Here is a 14,128-nt window from a genome sequence, read left to right as displayed (position 1 = left end):
CCCAGGAAAACAGGCACAGCAGACCCTTGGGTTTTCCGTTTGCAGCAGTTGTCTCTTTGCTCGTGGTCTTTGGAGCTGGCCAAAATTCAATTTTCTAGAGGCGTAAAAGTCGATGATTGTTGCCCGTTCGAGCTTTTCATTCCAAAGGACCTTCATATCTCGAAAGTCTTTGTAAATGATTCCCAAGGCCCCTTGATTTCCTGATTCGATCTGTGAATTTCCAAGCGAAACCAAGGCGCCAGCTCCATGACACTGTACTTTCTTCCCTATGGACATCACGAACAAATGATGTAATCTGAAGGTGCAGATGTAAATGTCCATGAGCCTAGGGGCCGTCATGTGCATACAGCAGTTGAGCTGGATAGGAGCCTTTGTCTGCTTTTCCCCTCCCCGACGCGATGACCATGCCGCGTGTTGCCAGAGGTTGGTTCAAGTGCCCGAGGGCGCTTCACCCATTTCACGTCCTCCAAGTCAATGACTATCAAACGACCGCTCAGGTCATCCCACAACATATTACGCCATTCACTGTCGCCATGGACCACCCCGTGTGAGCGGAGCACAGCCAGGGCCTTCTCGCGCTCCTTGTGGAAGAAACTCGAGTTGTCATCGTTGATGACGTGCTGAAGCCTGCTTCCTGACCAGCTTAGGATCATCATCTGCTCCATTAGTTCGCCGTGGTACCAATATGAGACTCGTGGCGTAAATGTCCCAAGACAGACGGGTATGTGTTTTCCCTGCAGGCTCCTGAGATAACCATAATTGTCTGCCTCTGCTTGAATGAGATGCTGCTTGTCCGCCGTGGTAGCCTTGATTATCACAGTGTATCCGTGTAATAGAAGAGTGGCTTTGATGAGGTAACCGGTCCGACCACAGACGTGGAGTTGTTCAAACCCATGATTTCGGTTTCGGGCAAGTTGACGGTGAAGCCGGCGTGTGAACTCCTGTGGTCCCATGGTGTGCCTCTGGCTACCGTGGAGTTTCCAGTTGGGGCATTCTTTATCCAGCGGGTCTCGGTTGACCATGCCACGGATGCAGGCAATTGTGCAGTAGGGTCGTGTTGACTGCCCGTCTTTCCGAGAGGTCTGTTTGTTGTCCCCACCGGCTCGTGTGTTTTCGCTTTCCTTAGTCGATTGACGGTTGTTGCCTCGGCCGCGGCTCGAGCGGCTGCGAGCAGCTGCTGCGATGGATGGCGAATGCGATTCTTCATCACTGCCGCTGCCTTCGGTCGACGAATGCTTCGGAGTAGACATGCCTGGTTGGCAGTGAGCACGGGATCGTGTATTGTGTGTCTTCGGCTCTAGTTTCCAGTGCGAGGGCCGATAATTGGAGGCTGGCGGGTCTTTGCGGAGCGTTTCGGGAATTTTTCTCAATACGTCCAGGTATTCGACCTCCCAAGTCTTCAGCTTGTCGTGTGCCGCATCATGCCACTCTTGAGACGGAGCTTCGGCGGCCAGCGCTTGGAGGGTGAACGCAAGCACTTGACCAATGGCTGTCCGGTGGAGGCGCCACTCATCGTTCACCTGCACATCTTGATTCGGGATACATAAGAAATATTGAACAATAGTGGGATCATCCTTCGGGATATGGAGAAAAACAAAAGCCTCCCCCGTGCAGATGTAGCCGTGTTGAATTCCACTGTCGATCATGTATGAGAATATCTGAGTGACCACTGCGGCGACGAGGCAGGTGGCATAGAACTCAAAAGTGTCGCCTTCCTGATCAATGACATCGCGAGCGAGATCCATCTGATGTAGACCTGACACCCATTCGGGGATTGTCACCTTGTGTGGCGCTTTGAACTCCACCGCATACACCGGTTTCTGTCGCTCGTTGGCCACAACGTGCACGCAGAACTGGTCGGCGCGGCGGTTGCGTCTTCGTGCAGTGGCAGCCCTCTTCTGGCTCTGCGCCGCTCCTCTCCCCTTTCCTCTGCTTTTCCTATGCCTCATGTTCGGTGGTCGCTGGGGCCGCACGTCCTGGAGATTCATCTGCTCCAAGCTATTCTCCAGCGAGGGTTCCGCTGGGTTCGCGCGGTCATAGAAAGCGACTCGGCCCTGGATGCCAAACTCGTGTCGAAGGGTTTCATCGTCTCGTAACTTCTCAATCACCATTTCGACAAAGTTGTCGACCGTGTCGCGCTCAAAGTTCCGTAGGGACGCTTCTGAATAAATCGGCTTGTTCTGGATATTCGTAGCGACATAGTCCAATTGGGTGTCAGAAGGGAAGAGCGGACGCGAGGTAAAGGCGGCCGTGCGGTCGAGTTTCTTCCAGATTTGCTCTTGGAGTCGGGGGAAGTCAAGCCAAGGAACAATGCATTTGGGGTAGAGTCGGTTGACGGGGTCAGTCGCATCACCCTGGGTCGTGAGGGTCGCATCCGTCTCAACTCGAATCGCTTGAGATAAAGAGACGTGGCAACGATCGAGAAGCCGAAACAGTGTGTTGGGCTGCACTCGCAGCTCTGCCTCTCCTTGGCGCCGCTCTGCCTCTTCTCGCGCCCTCCTCTCTTCTTCTCGCGCTTGTCTCTCTTCCTTCTGGCGCCACTCTGCCTCTTCTCGCGCTTTTCTCGCTTCCTCAAGCTGGCGTCGAAGCTCAGCGATTGTATCCTCCATCCCTTGTCTCCTTCATCCCCTGTCAGAACTTGTGTTTCTAATGACAAGATCGCAGTCAATACAGCAGGGGGCTATCGTCTGCCTTAAGGGGAACTAACCGTCACGGGCTACGCGCATGACGATGTTTACCGGCTTACTCATCTGGTGCCTCAGGCAGAAACACCCTTGGCGGTTTGTGCTGGTTTTCAGTCACTGATTCCAAAATGCTCGGTATACGTTAACAAAGTCGTTTCGGGCTACCTAGACTGGCCTCATCAGTGGAACACCAGCTGAAATATACCCGCATACCTTATCCCTATTCACGGTGTATACGTCCTGGTATTTCCACAACGCCAAGTTCGCGCGGTCTAAAGCGTATTTTGAACGGAGATATGTCTTATCTGGAAGGCAAGCCCATCTTCAGCTTTCTCACGATCTGTCAACCTCAAAGATAATCGAGCATGTTTCAACGTTTTCCCGGTTCATTGATGACCTCATTTCACCGTTGACTACCGTTCACGCATGCTTGATTGAAACCACAGGCAGGTTTCTAAGGTCCAACGGGTTGCATACCTCATCTTTGGACATGCTGACTTCGGCATTGTGTCTGAACTCAACTCAACAGTTGGCACGCTAATATAAATACGGAGCCACGGTGGCCCTTCATGGTTCACATGCCGGGTATTCAACGTTGATGTCGAGTTTGCCGGATATGACCTAGCTAGTCAACCGTAAGGATCTTCAACATCACCGTTTGGTCATTCGTAAAGGTCTGGTAAGTCATGGATGCAAACCAGTTTATTGTCACATTTTTGATATATCAAGTTTAAACTTTCCCTCATGAAATTATTAATGAGGATGTCACTGTCTTTGCTCACCGCAATCAACGATTTCAGGGAGGATGTCTTAGAGGAAAGCTCGGGCGCCGTATAAATAACAGGCGTACGACCCAGAGACACAAAAAGCCAATAATTCATTCTGCTGCAGTGCTCCAAATGCGTACCTAACGATGAGTAATCACACCGATGAGGATCCCATGGATCAAGATAGTTGTACAAGCACGAGCGACGAAGCGAATCTGCAGCTGGATCGTGAATTACAACAAAGCGAGGGAACCACTCACACAGCGACTGAGCCGTCACGGCAAACTATCCCAGTTGGGATTTCACCTGCCTATGTGAAAGGCTGGGACTCTGCAGATGCATTTCGCGAGCTGTACCAAAATTGGTATGTGGCATTCTCTTCTATTGGATAAACACTGAGACAGAATAGGAAAGATGCTATTCTAGGAAGATTTCAGCTAAACCGATTGGATTTCAAGCCATTCTATGAAGACAAGAAAGACTATTTCTCCATCACAGTCCCGACTACCTCGAATGACAACGGCAATCGGCGAGCTCTGGGGTACATAAAATATGAGAAAAAGACCGGTCGAGTCACCTTGACCAATTCCTGCATGCAACTTCCCGTGGAGTCTCTCGTGATGGGGTTCACATCCAAGGACGAGCAAGACCAGCTGGCAGGCTCCCACGGTGACGGGCTCAAGCTGGCTGCGTTAATAATGAGTCGAGACGGATATAAAATGAGCGTGGCTGCAAGCCACTGTAGGTGGAGTTTTGGTCTGCATGGGACGTCCCAGTCTCTCCGTTGTGTCATCACTCCTTCCAGAAAGATGAGTCCAGCCATTCAACGAGACCCAGCTGATGATATGGCAAAGTTGCGGTTCCAGGATGAAAGAGACATCACGGTAATGATTGGGGCTGGACGTGCCAATCAAAATCGACCGGTATCGTCTGAAACATTCTTCTGGTGGCTGCGAGTCACTCTCGATATTCGCGGGCTCTCCTATCCCCCCTCGATTGTAGAAACGCCCCGAGGAGACTTGCTTCTTGATTCGCAGTTCCACGGAAAGCTTTTCCTTCATGGGATCCTGCTACCAATGACTACTTCAGGGGTCAAGCGCTACAAGTTTGGTTACAACTTTGCTCTGGGTAAGTTCAGCCGTGATCGACAAGGAATGGTCGCCAAGTGTGAGGTGGCAGATCAGGTGCGGCAAATATGGCAGTGTGCCCTGCACATGCACGAGCATACTTTACTTCCAATTTATGTCAATCTCCTTCAGAACTTCCCCCAGGCGGGCGATATTGAACAAGCCGATAGACTTTTGGAACCGTCTACCACGGCCCGTATCTGGGAATACTTGCTTCATGTGACGAGAAGAAAGCGATTCTTTTATAGCGAGACATCAAGCGTCCAAGTCAGTTCACGGTGAGATGTTCAAGCTGGATATGCAATATACTAACCTCGAACAGAGTGTAGGCATGATACGAGAAACTACCGGGAAGAGGCCAACGAGAGTTCCAGAGGCCCTCTGGAACCTGCTGCGCTCAGGTACACCGATCCGGACCGTCAAGGAGGAGCAGATAGAGCTTTTCAAGGATGCTGAGATTTGTGCTACGCCCGAATCTGCCTTTGCAAAAACAACAGACTGGGCTTTGAAGGCTTGTCTGGCACTTTTGAAGGCGACCAAACATATCAAAGTAGTCTATGTCAAAGGACTGACAGGGAAGCTTGATGTGTTATACGACGCCGGACACGGTACGCTGAAAATTCATCATCGATGGTTGGACTTTGATGCGACGCACCAGGAAGCATCGTGTCGGAAATGGTTTCCTGCTGCCATAACCGAAAAGAATGCGCCGTTTTTCTGCAGTCATGTCGTAGAGGAGCTCTTGTACCTGTCCATTTCTTCGATCTTCAAAGCATCCTCGACGCTGCGGATGACTGAGATGAAATACATGCGTCAGATCAGACGCCTGCTTCGAGTTCTGCCGCATAGCATCAAACTCAGACCCCAATCCGGAGGCCTTCTGGTCACCTGGGAAGACAATGAGGCAGAGTCGTTTCGAAAACTTGGTGGAGGTGGGCCAGAGTACCGAGTCGTCCTCCATGCAGAAGAGTGTTTCATTGCCAGATCGGAGCTTCTCCACTCGGACGCAGGTAAGTTCCCCAGTTTACCATCCCTGCGCGTGAAGGAAATCGAAAGCTGAAGTGCCAGACAGTACCGAGTGGGATGGAATCCGCGGCATGTGGGTGTCGTCAGCAATTTGTTGTCCAGGCGCGCCGATGGTGTGTCTTTGCCGCTTTGGATCATTCCACAAGGTATTATGCGATGATCTCTCTCAATGAACGGCTGGCGATCTATGGCCTTCCATCTGAGTTGGTGTCACCTCGTGACGCAAGCATCGGTGGGCCCGACCACATAACGTGCAATCTGGATCGATCTCCTTTCGTTGGTCGCCAACACGAAGACAGGAATTTGGATTTGCAGACCAACCTAGTCCCACTTCGAGTTGATCCAGCTCCATATCAGGGAACAAGCAAACGGCAAAGAGTCTCGAAGTTTCAAAGGGATGAATGAATCCGTACTCGAAATTAATTGGAACACAACTCTGGGATACTAGCAGATGCTTCATTGAGCTTGGGGCCAAAGTATGAGGTCCAAGAGCTCGCACATAAGACGCAACGGCGGGACACGTCGAGGTCCAGTACCAGTCAAGGAGGCATACACAAGCCGGATCCTTTGGGTTGGCATGTCACTCTCTGTTTCAAGGATGACGTCCAGCTTGCCAGCAATACCCATGTTGCTTCTCATGGCTACGTCAAGGGCAAAGGGGACTTGACTTTTCTTCAAGCGACTCATTCGGGGGCGAAGCCAGACTCCCACTTGAAGTCGAATGGAAAGCCGGTATGGCCTTCTGAAATGGAGTTAGATGTTGCACCGGAGATTGGGTATGGTCACTTTCCAAGTGCTGGTAGTGGTTAGGTTTTGGATTACCAATATACTTGGATCTTGAAGGGTAGCAACCGGTCGATACAAACCCAACACTTGTTATGAGGATTCACCAGGGGATGGTGATAGCTGCTGCCTGTAAATTCGTGTTGCAATTGGTGCTTTGTGCGGAAAATCCAAGAATGGTAGATAAAGTGGCTAGTAAAACTTGGCAGAAACAAAGAAAATTACATGGATTTATAGAACACATTACTGTGGAAATTGGAATACCGTACAGACGTGCGTATTATTATTCGTCAGCGTGTCTATTGCAAGGTTGAAATTGTCTTTTTCCTTTTGTCATCTTAAAGAATTAGCCTACTACTGAATGGTACCATACATTTTCAAACCACCGATCGCCGTCAATACAGAGCAACAGTGAACATTATTTTATTGAAACACTATTGCAGCAGACTGGACTGTTACTTGGGTGATAATTGCAAAGCCAGGTTCACCATTTTACATTCTGTTCTTAATCCCGGGCCCACTGCCAGGAGTGAACCACGGTATGGTTCATACTATTTTACAAGCACGAGGCCTGGAGTTAGGTTCAGTCCGACAATCCAACCGAGAGTCTGAACAACTAGTGCGGGTCTGTAATCCCACGCGAAGCAAACTACATTAAGTATTCGAAGAGGATCCAACGCCTGGCAAATAAGTGATAGAAGCGCACGCAAAGTATGTTAGCAGATACAGTGACGCAGCAAATGTTTTAACACCCCTCTTATTTTTTAGATTCTGCCGGTCAAAAATTCGATTTTTTCAACACTCTTTAACTTGTTTCTTAATAAAACACTTGGCTTTTGTGTATTGAATGAACCATACCTTCTATGAAAAACACCTGCTGAAACAAGAATGTTTAAAAAGTAAGATATCATAAACTTGCTCTTCGGTCTACAATAGGCGGTCTCAAAAGCAGTCTGTCCAAGGGTGTTAAAACATTGCTGCGTCACTGTACATATCGCAAGCTATATACAGCGGGGCCACCTGCATGTATATTTCAGAGATAGTGTCAAGAAACAGGAAGATACTGTCTTTTTACCGCTGAAACATGTGACTTTTTGTATTATGCATTTGCTTACTAATTGTGTCTGACCAGATTGTCAAAACCAGATCATTGTTGTTTTTAATAAGCCAGAGAATTTTACCATTGTGAATTTATTAGTGCGCTCGCCATACATCTGATTTCTATCAAATAGTCTCATTAGAACTAATTGTAGGAAGAGCTCAATTTCCAAATGGGTTTTGGTAGTTGATTGGCTAATAATAGGGGCTTGGCACACCACTTTTCGGATGTATAGTTGCCCGAATTCTCCTCTCCACTGATTTTTGGGTCATCTAGTAGAAGTTGTGCCCTCCTTTAGGAATTGTGGCTTAGTGGCGTTGCTCCACTAGAATCTGAAACATTCCGCGATTTCCCTAGCCGCCTCGTCCGCGCGGTCGCTACAGCGACTGACTAAGACAACTCAGGCGGGTCTGTGCGCTCTAGACGTCAACTTATCATCTACCAAGCAACCAATACGTCAAGCTACAGGAAAACTATCCTTTTCAAAGATGACCTTGTGGCGGGCATAATTAATCGGACTTTCACCGCCTAATCATTTACTTAACTCACGTCGTCCGGTAATGGCCTTCGTGATCAGGTCACGAAATTCACTTTGGGCTCGTCAACGAAGCTCTATATATCGGATGTTCATTCACCCAACATCTTCCTCGTTGCTCTGCTATCCTTGTTCTTGGAAAATTTCTGTTGGTGGACTCGCATGCAAGTCATTTATGGCTTTCAAGAACTTCTCGTCCAGTGCTGACTCTGGTCCACTCCCCTTCAAATATGTACCGATAGAAGAAGTCGAGAGACTTGAAAAGTACCAGCCTGGTGGATATCACCCTATTCTGATAGGAGATATTCTTCAATCCCGATACCGAGTCGCCCACAAGCTAGGCTACGGAGCCTATTCAACCACTTGGCTCTGCCGGGACTACCAGTCTAATACATACGTGGCAGTCAAAGTTGGAACGGCGGATTCAAATGATCGTGAGGTTGATGTCCTCAATTATCTCAACCACTGTTCCCCACTTGATCACCCGGGGAGGACAATGATACCCACTATCAAAGATAGATTCGTCCTCCATGGCCCTAACGGCACCCACCCTTGCTATGTGACAACTTTAGCAATGTGTAGTGTCTCTAGTGCGAAGGAAGGGTCATACAAACGCATCTTTCAGGCCATGACCGCTCGCTCGCTGATTGTGCAACTTTTGCTAGCCGTTGAGTACATCCACAGGAAAGGAGTTGTTCATGGAGGTTAGTCACCATTCTTTATAGCTTTACAACCATATGCTTATACAACAGCTACATCAGACCTTCACATCGGCAATATTCTTTTATGTCTCCCAGCCGATTTTGATCAGCTCTCAATCGAAGAGTTATACGAAAAATACGGTTCGCCCGTGTCAGAACCAGTTATTCGTTTTGATGGTCAGCCCCTTGAGTCTAGTGTTCCGTCTAGCGTCGTCCCTCCTATCTGGCTTGGGAAAGCTTCAGAGGAATTCTCCCTTCCAGAATCTAGAGTCCTGCTCAGTGATTTTGGAGAGGCATACAGACCCTCTACAGAGTACCGATATAACTCGCACGCCCCTATGTCCTTTGTGCCTCCTGAAGCCCGATTTGAGTCAGAATGTGGTCTTTCTTTTTCAGCTGATATTTGGACACTCGCATGTTCCATCTGGATAATACTCGGCCAGCGCCCCTTATTTGAGGACATACTTGCCACGCCGGACGATATCACAGCCGAGCAGATTGATACTCGGGGGAACTTACCTTTACGGTGGTGGGAGAAATGGGCGGCGCGCCACAAATATTTCGATGAAAGTGGAAAACCAAATCAAGGTCGACATGTGAGGTCTTGGGAAGACCGCTTTGAAAAGCACATTCAACTCCCGCGACAACAGGCTGGAATCCAAGGTTTTGACTTAGAAGAGAAAGCTGCTGTTATGAATATGTTGCGGTCGATGCTGTCTTTTGAGCCGGAAAAGCGGCCAACTGCGCAGGATATTGTAAAATGCGAGTGGATGGAGAGATGGGCAATACCGGACTTTAACAAGTCTCACTTTAGGGAGTGCCGGGGCCGCGGACAATTCTCATGATGCTGTTCCCCCCTAGAATATGCTGTATGTTGTAGCCGCATGCAAAATCTCCTCTGCACTCCGGGTTATTTTGTTTTATTCTTTTCCACGCCACCGATTTCCTTCTCTTGGCCTGTTGAATCTTCTGCCACCTCTCATTTCTTCTTAAAACACGTTGAAATTCTGGCGACCCGATGCTATTGGTATACACACACAAACAATCTATTAACGCCCGGCGGCTAAGCCGGAAGGGCAACTATCTCTGATCTACTATACATGTCATAATATATACAGTACTGTGTCTCCTTAGAGCCCATACATAAAACCTTGCCATATATGTCATTTCAAGCAAACAGTGTCGCAGCGGAACCTCGTGGGTTAGTAATTTTGTTAGTAGGCTGGCTTGAAGGCGCTTCTCCAAGTGTTCAACATCCTATCTTCGGCAGTTGAAGCGCATCTACCATCTGTAGCACGAGGTAGTTGGTGAGTTAGATCGGAAAAAGGGGTGATTTATGTTCGTTGGCATGGTTAAGTGGCCTCGAGTCGGCCCGTCGCGATGGCGAATCGTATTGAGGCCCGTACCGCTTCTAAGTTTGGCGTCCACTTCAGATCATCAGACGGCGATTTCCCTCCCAGGAAGAAGGGCAGGTTTCCTCGGTGGGTGTTGGTACACTGTAGCAGTTCCGTTCGGTGCGCAGTCCACTTCCGACATCGAAAAAGGAAGTGCTCCATGGTCTCTTTCGCTTGTTCACATGCACACTGATCCGTCTCTGCCGCGTTGATTCAATAGAGATATCCATTGAGTCTTGCCATGCCAGTCCGGAGTTGAGCCAGCACGCTTGCTTCTTTCCACGATAGGCGATCAGACAGCTGTCGAGTGTGTTTTCCTGGAAGTGCTGCATCCACTCGTTTGACGTGTTTCCCAACGTTCTCTGGCAAGCCTTTCCCAGTGGCTACATGTGACTGTGCGATGTTCAGGGTTGTTGACTTCATCCTAGGAACTCGTGCTTGGAGGAGAGCATCCGCTTGGGTCGCGGTCCTGGCTCTTTCGCTAGGCCCAACAATTTGTTCTCTTCACTAGTAGGGATCCAACGAATGTTGATCCGGTTTCCGGTTCTCCCTAGCCTTCTGGTCAGCTTGTAAATTTGGTCGACGTGACCCTGGCCCGACTGTTATAGAATTACGCGTGGCGAATTTCGGTCAAAGACCATTGTCTTTCTTGCTAATGATGGGTTACAGTATGTGTCCTTCAGCAGATCGAGACACCTCATATACAGATTCCATATTCTGACCCAGTCTAGAACTTAGTGGTGTTGCTATTCTGGCAACAAACTAAAATGTACGTCAGTGGAAATCCGTACCCGACACCCAGGCCTGTAGAGCAGGAAATAGGGAACTTTGAAAAGGAAGGCATGGGTGCCTGTCCTAATTGAGGCCTGTTGAAGCCATGCATTCGTTTAGCCACCGTTGTTTGTCCTTGGTTGATGACACCCAGGACCTGTGATGTTCTAAAAGCTAGTCAAAAGGCAGAGCAAAGAATACCTCGCAATTCCAATTAGATGCGCTTAAGGGCCAGGGCCGCATTTGTTCCTGGGTAAATTATCATTTCCTCAATTTGCCGCTCGACCAAGCCATGTACATAATCCATGTCAGATTTAGGAGTGAAAAAGTGATGTTGAAAGCAACCAATCTACGCTATAGTGCATAAACAGGGAGTTTCAGAACGGCGTGATTGCGTCTAGTCCAGCCTAGTCCAGCTGAGCCTGCGATGTCCTCCATGGCTGCTTTGTGGTCCTCGGAAGATTTGAAGCTCCTAAGGTCGCAGATACTGTTCTAACTCGCTCTTGTTCTCATATGAATGAGTAGGAGCATGATTCTCTTTTACCTTGAACTTAACTAGAGTAAGTATTTCTGCTTCGCCGTGCTCGGTAATCCTCTACAGATAGCAGGTCTTTTATCTCAGACGCCGTCTCATTACTGCCTCCAGAAATCAGGGGGAACTAGATTTACTATGCCTGACGCGTCTGATATCAATTTGCTTGGGCTTGATGTCTTTCACGGCTGAAGTCTAGGGAAAAGTGAGATTCTCCTTGTTGATGCGCATTTCTATCTCTGTCCGTATAAACAGTAGATAGATATCCATAGTAGTATCTAGAGACAAACATGCACATCTCCATCATCACTATCAAGAAACCGGTCACGCTCCTGTTGACGGTTCTATCAGTGCTAGGAGCACAAGCCTTGGCCCTGGGAGTTCTCTTGCTCCCAGGGACCTCTGAAACGTTTCTGGGAGCAAAGAAGCTGCTTCTAGGAGCCACGTAGCCCCCGGGAAACCCGATGTAGCTTCTGGGGTCTGCTATCCCCACCTCGGGGAATCAAAGCCGCGTTCCTGTTTGACAACTTGTTGATTCCTGGAGGCGTAGGTGTGCCTTCTGGGAGTGGTCCAATGACGTAAATTTGTGAGCAGGGTTGGTGAAGGTGTTTTGGGGGTCCCCATTGGCGCATGATCAGAAGCTTCCTGCGAATTGTCTTTTTCACAAAGGGATGGCAATTCACTGGGCTGCTGTTCTCCTTCTCTTTCCTGGTCTGGCGAACTGTTAGGGGCATCCATCTTGATCGTAGGGAAAAGGCGAGTGTCTGGGCAATAGCATGTCCAACAATTCTTGGAGGATTTTATAGACTAGCAGACGTAGGTGGTTACTCATTCTCACTTTCACCATGAAAGTCAATCAACACAGTCTGACTTTGCCTAGAACCCAAAGATTTTTCGGGGCTCTGTTAGCAGTCCGTTTAATGATGGTACTGGTGTGAATCTCGTGGTGTTGATGATTGGTGAATGTGCCTCATATTAGTGGCTTACTGGTGATGAACGGTCCAGGAGATATATATTCAATCACAACGCAATTTTCACATTTGTTAAAGAGCTCAGAAATCCAAAAGTAAACAGACTAAAATTCAGAGGATTGAAAAAGAGACTCAAAGAACAACGTATTTCAACACCGGTCATAAGTTCAAAAGTTGACTCCCCGTCATCAAGGACGGCCAAGCTTCAATGGGTTGACGGGTTGAGTACCCGCGCCCGCGCGACCGCGGCCTGACGCTTTCCGCAGCTTAGACGGACAGAACACCACACAGCTCAGACAATCAACACTCGAGCGAGGCCAGAAAATTTCCATGTTCCTTAGATGAAAATGTGAGCGCTCTTGGTAAAATCAAAGAATGAACAGCTTCCATTGCCTCAATATTAAGACCGTAGGTTCAACCGTGAGCCAACGTTTCTTAACCGACTCACTGACTCATTCTCAACATGACCCTAGCATTTTTTCTCGGTGGGCATCTAACATGACACCAAAAATTTCGCTGCAAATAGTTGCGGTAGAACGAAGGCATGAATTGCAACAGACCTCACTTAGGATAGCGTCGTGTCCTTGAACGTTTGCTCTATAATAGAGCACGTACGCGACGGGAGCCGAGAAACCTATAAATTCGCCCTCTCCCCCCAGCAATTTGTTCTACAACACTGTCACTTGCTGCGCAAAGTCGAGCAGGCCCTCGGTTTGAGGCACCTGATAAGTTCTTCCCTTCAACCCTACTGGAATTTCCACCATACTGACACCTATGGATACGTCGTGGGCCGACAAGCTAGAAAGGGCTTGTGAGAAAGTGATTCCCACCAGATCCACTATGCCACCTATACCAGCCGATCAAAGAAGCAGATTTGGGTTAGCTGGTCAAAGTATGCGAATATCTGTCCATCATAGCAGCGGATCACTGTCCCGCCCCTGAATATATCGATGCAAAAAAGGGATTTCTATTCAGATATGTAGATTTCAGCGCGACCTATTCCGAGACTGGACTGACTTCAAAGACGATGCGAAATAACCGGATCCTTGCATTCCATCCAATGCACGCGCAAAGCCACGGAGCCCTTTCCCGTGTCTTCTTTCAGAACATGTGAGTTCTACACGTCTCGCCGATCGACAAGCTAATGATGGACAGGAGACCGTTGACAGCGCCCTAATGTGAGTGCGAACCAGCGGCGCCGTCAGAGCTCCGGGCAAAGTCATGGCTTACACACCATTTCTGGCCCTGCCACATCAAATCATGCAGCATGTCCTATGTGAAATACTGCAAATCGAAGGCGCGGGCCAACGACAGGACGCATAAGCTTCAGACGTTCGTTGTCCACGATGAGGTATGTGGAATATCGCTCCTTCTGCTGCGCCGGGTCCGATAATATGTGCTAAGTCTGTGCCTCAAAACACAAACACTGCTGACATCTCTTTGCCGTTGTAGGAGCAGCCCATCGCCAACCGCGAAAGTCTTGTGTCGAGTTACCTATTCCGGCCGAGTCAGACAAGACCAAGGGGCCGACGCGCCATCGCGTCTTCCCCCACCTCACCGCCTTCACACTGAACGGCGGAGTGCCTCAACCTCTCGCCGCCTACGAGCAGCAGTTTCCCAATACGACTGTACAATTTCTTGTCACACGTGAGTTCGTCATGCACCTTTGCCGTCCTGTGAACTTGTCGGTTCATCCATCGCGGCTTTTCGAAGCGACAGCCAGAGAGTGCGACGAACC

General features: G+C 48.9%; 3 protein-coding genes across 3 annotated transcripts; 2 read left to right on the top strand and 1 right to left on the bottom strand.

The window, feature by feature from the left end:
- Window positions 1-335: 335 nt before the first annotated feature.
- On the bottom strand, window positions 336-2,609 carry N7446_005078 (uncharacterized protein; the record flags this gene model as incomplete). Its single annotated transcript, XM_058513826.1, has 1 exon — window positions 336-2,609. The coding sequence occupies one exon, from the start codon at window positions 2,607-2,609 to the stop codon at window positions 336-338; it is 2,274 nt and encodes a 757-aa protein (XP_058375155.1).
- Window positions 2,610-3,597: 988 nt separating this feature from the next.
- On the top strand, window positions 3,598-5,638 carry N7446_005077 (uncharacterized protein; the record flags this gene model as incomplete). The annotated part of the gene is made up of 3 exons (XM_058513825.1): window positions 3,598-3,815; window positions 3,861-4,845; window positions 4,901-5,638. The coding sequence occupies 3 exons, from the start codon at window positions 3,598-3,600 to the stop codon at window positions 5,636-5,638; spliced, it is 1,941 nt and encodes a 646-aa protein (XP_058375154.1).
- A 2,558-nt stretch (window positions 5,639-8,196) lies between these two features.
- On the top strand, window positions 8,197-9,567 carry N7446_005076 (uncharacterized protein; the record flags this gene model as incomplete). Its single annotated transcript, XM_058513824.1, has 2 exons — window positions 8,197-8,725; window positions 8,774-9,567. The coding sequence occupies 2 exons, from the start codon at window positions 8,197-8,199 to the stop codon at window positions 9,565-9,567; spliced, it is 1,323 nt and encodes a 440-aa protein (XP_058375153.1).
- Window positions 9,568-14,128: the final 4,561 nt, after the last annotated feature.

This window comes from Penicillium canescens (genome assembly GCF_028828765.1).
Source record: "Penicillium canescens strain IBT 15451 chromosome Unknown utg000003l_segment0_segment0, whole genome shotgun sequence".
Classification (NCBI taxonomy): domain Eukaryota; kingdom Fungi; phylum Ascomycota; class Eurotiomycetes; order Eurotiales; family Aspergillaceae; genus Penicillium; species Penicillium canescens.
Note: the sequence above shows the minus strand (reverse complement) of the source record. Positions and strands in the feature narration are given on the sequence as shown.